Source organism: Austrofundulus limnaeus, unplaced genomic scaffold, assembly GCF_001266775.1.
Source record: "Austrofundulus limnaeus strain Quisiro unplaced genomic scaffold, Austrofundulus_limnaeus-1.0 Scaffold16, whole genome shotgun sequence".
Taxonomy (NCBI): domain Eukaryota; kingdom Metazoa; phylum Chordata; class Actinopteri; order Cyprinodontiformes; family Rivulidae; genus Austrofundulus; species Austrofundulus limnaeus.
Genome location: NW_013952418.1, coordinates 3,446,039 through 3,448,300, shown reverse-complemented (window position 1 = coordinate 3,448,300; position 2,262 = coordinate 3,446,039). Strand labels below are relative to the sequence as shown.

Sequence of the window (2,262 nt, the reverse complement as noted above, 5' to 3'; positions counted from 1 at the left end):
ACTGTATATACAGTATAAGGTAATTTTTCACATCAAAAGAACACAAATACTACATTCACACTGCAGCTAAGTGTGACCTTAATCAGATTTTTTTTGCCTATACGCAGCTCGTATTGGATTTTTTTTCCTGACAGTTTGAACAAGACAAATCTGATTTTTCTGATCCAGGCCTTTTAGTAAATCGGATACATATCTGATGTTTTTCAAAGTGATCTCAAACTGGACGCTCATGTCGCATTACGTCTGACTTGTCCTTCAGCAAGGTGGGGGTGAGCGGATGGATCCAAGTATTTCTAACACTGATACCAATCTTGTGCCATTTCAGTCTTGTAGCTCCACGTCTTCAGCTACAGAGCAGAAGTCCAGTTGCTTCGTCTTTGTTCCTTTTAATTTTCTGTGTCCTGGATGACTGAGACCCCACAGAAACACATGACATTAACGTTGGTTAGTAAAGTTGCTGGATTGARAATTCAGTTTTAGCARGCAGCCATAAATGCATGCTTCACRAGAGGAATGAAAATGTAAKCAGTGAACTAAACAATCATGTCAGATATTTATTTAATCGGGTCTGATTGCACAGTTTCACAACCACATGCTAACGTAGCATCCAGGTTTAGCTACGTCTGCAAACAGTGAGCTGAATGTGACGTCACATCGTCACACCAGTGCAGTGAGGGGTTCACTCTGGATTCAGATGGAGGTCACATTTAAAATATAATATAAACATTTTAAAAAATCAGATTTTTGCAAAACATCCAAATTGAGCATTAACACCTGCAGTGTGAATGTAACCATCTCTTTGGATTTACCTGTTCTTTTTTATGTCTGCCACCGTCTCTACCAATCAGTCTTGTAGATTTCTAAAGATGTGTGATTAATAGTCATGTGAACAGGAGGAATTTGAAGAAATTTATTAGTCATGTTAGATAATGATTTTAAAAGCACTACACCATTTCCATAGTTTTCCTTTTTAAGAATTGACTTTTATAATCCATTGTTTGACAATTGTCATGTCTTGATTCAAAAAGTTTAGATACATGCCTGAAACACCAACACAACACATAAAAAACCATTAATCAAACATACGGTAAGAACAGGTCTTTTTGTGTGATTGTCTGCAATTCAGCCGTAGGCCAGTAGTGGGCGTACCAGGCACTGAAGAGCATGTATTTATGTGCCGGGACTTACGGTTTTGATTCAGCGTTGGCTTCTTGTTTGCACAGAGAACATTAAACCACCACTCATTCCAGTCACCGGTGTTGTATAGTCCTCTTCTCTTCACATTTTAATCTATTCAACATTTATGTGGTTTCGTCTCGATTTCKGTTAACGAACACTAGATTTTCTTACAGGGGTATTTTTAAATTCTTGAGCGTTACACAGGTCACTTCATTTTTACCTCCTCTCTGTCTCCTCAGGCCTCTGACCGTGAAATTGTGTGGGTGATGCGAATCACCATCTTTGTGTTTGGCGGCCTCGCCACCCTGATGGCTCTGGTGACCGGCACCGTCTACGGCCTCTGGTACCTGAGCTCCGATCTGGTTTACGTCATCATCTTCCCCCAGCTGCTCAGRGTGCTCTTCGTCAAAGGCACCAACACGTACGGCTCCGTGGCCGCGTACCTGTTCGGCCTGCTTCTGCGCATAGGTGGCGGTGAACCGTACCTGCAGCTGCCCCCTTTCATTTATTACCCCGGCTGGACGACGGAGCTGAAGAAAGACCACTTCACGGGGAATATGGAYGAAATCGTTATACAGAAGTTCCCCTTTAAGACCGTCTCCATGTTGGCCTCGTTCGTCGGGAACTTTGCCTTCTCCTACCTGGCCAAGTACTTGTTTGAGAGCGGGAAGATCTCTCACAAGTACGACTTTCTGGACGCGGTGGTGTCCCGGCACAGCGGGGAGATAATGGATAAAACGACTCTGGTGGCTCGGGGCAACAACATCGGGCTGTCGGAGATGGTGTCCGTCAAACCGCGGCTGAGCGTGACCTTGGCGGCCGCCTTCGCCCGCCGCGACACGCTGCCCGCGGAAACGGTGGAGGAAGAGGAGGAGGAGTCCAGTCCTGACTCCTCCCACCACGAGGAGGAATGACGACGTTCGGATTTCATTTAGAGAACGAGGGACAGCCATGAGCGCCCGGCTGAACTGGACGGGAGCCGAAGGACTATAACAGGGGTGGGCAATCCTGGTCCTCGAGGGCCGCAGCCCTACAGGTTTTATGATTTTCCCTGCTCCAACACACCTGATTCAGACATCGAAT

The 2,262-nt window shown here is 45.5% G+C and overlaps 1 protein-coding gene across 1 annotated transcript in view; it reads left to right on the top strand.

Moving 5' to 3' along the window:
• The window catches only part of LOC106513984 (high-affinity choline transporter 1), a 9,480-nt gene extending 7,248 nt beyond the window's left edge, over positions 1-2,232 (top strand). The window contains exon 9 of the mRNA XM_014003052.1: positions 1,419-2,232. Coding sequence (XP_013858506.1) covers positions 1,419-2,093 — 675 coding nt within the window. The 3' untranslated portion in view covers positions 2,094-2,232. The remainder of the gene's footprint in view (positions 1-1,418) is intronic.
• Positions 2,233-2,262: the final 30 nt, after the last annotated feature.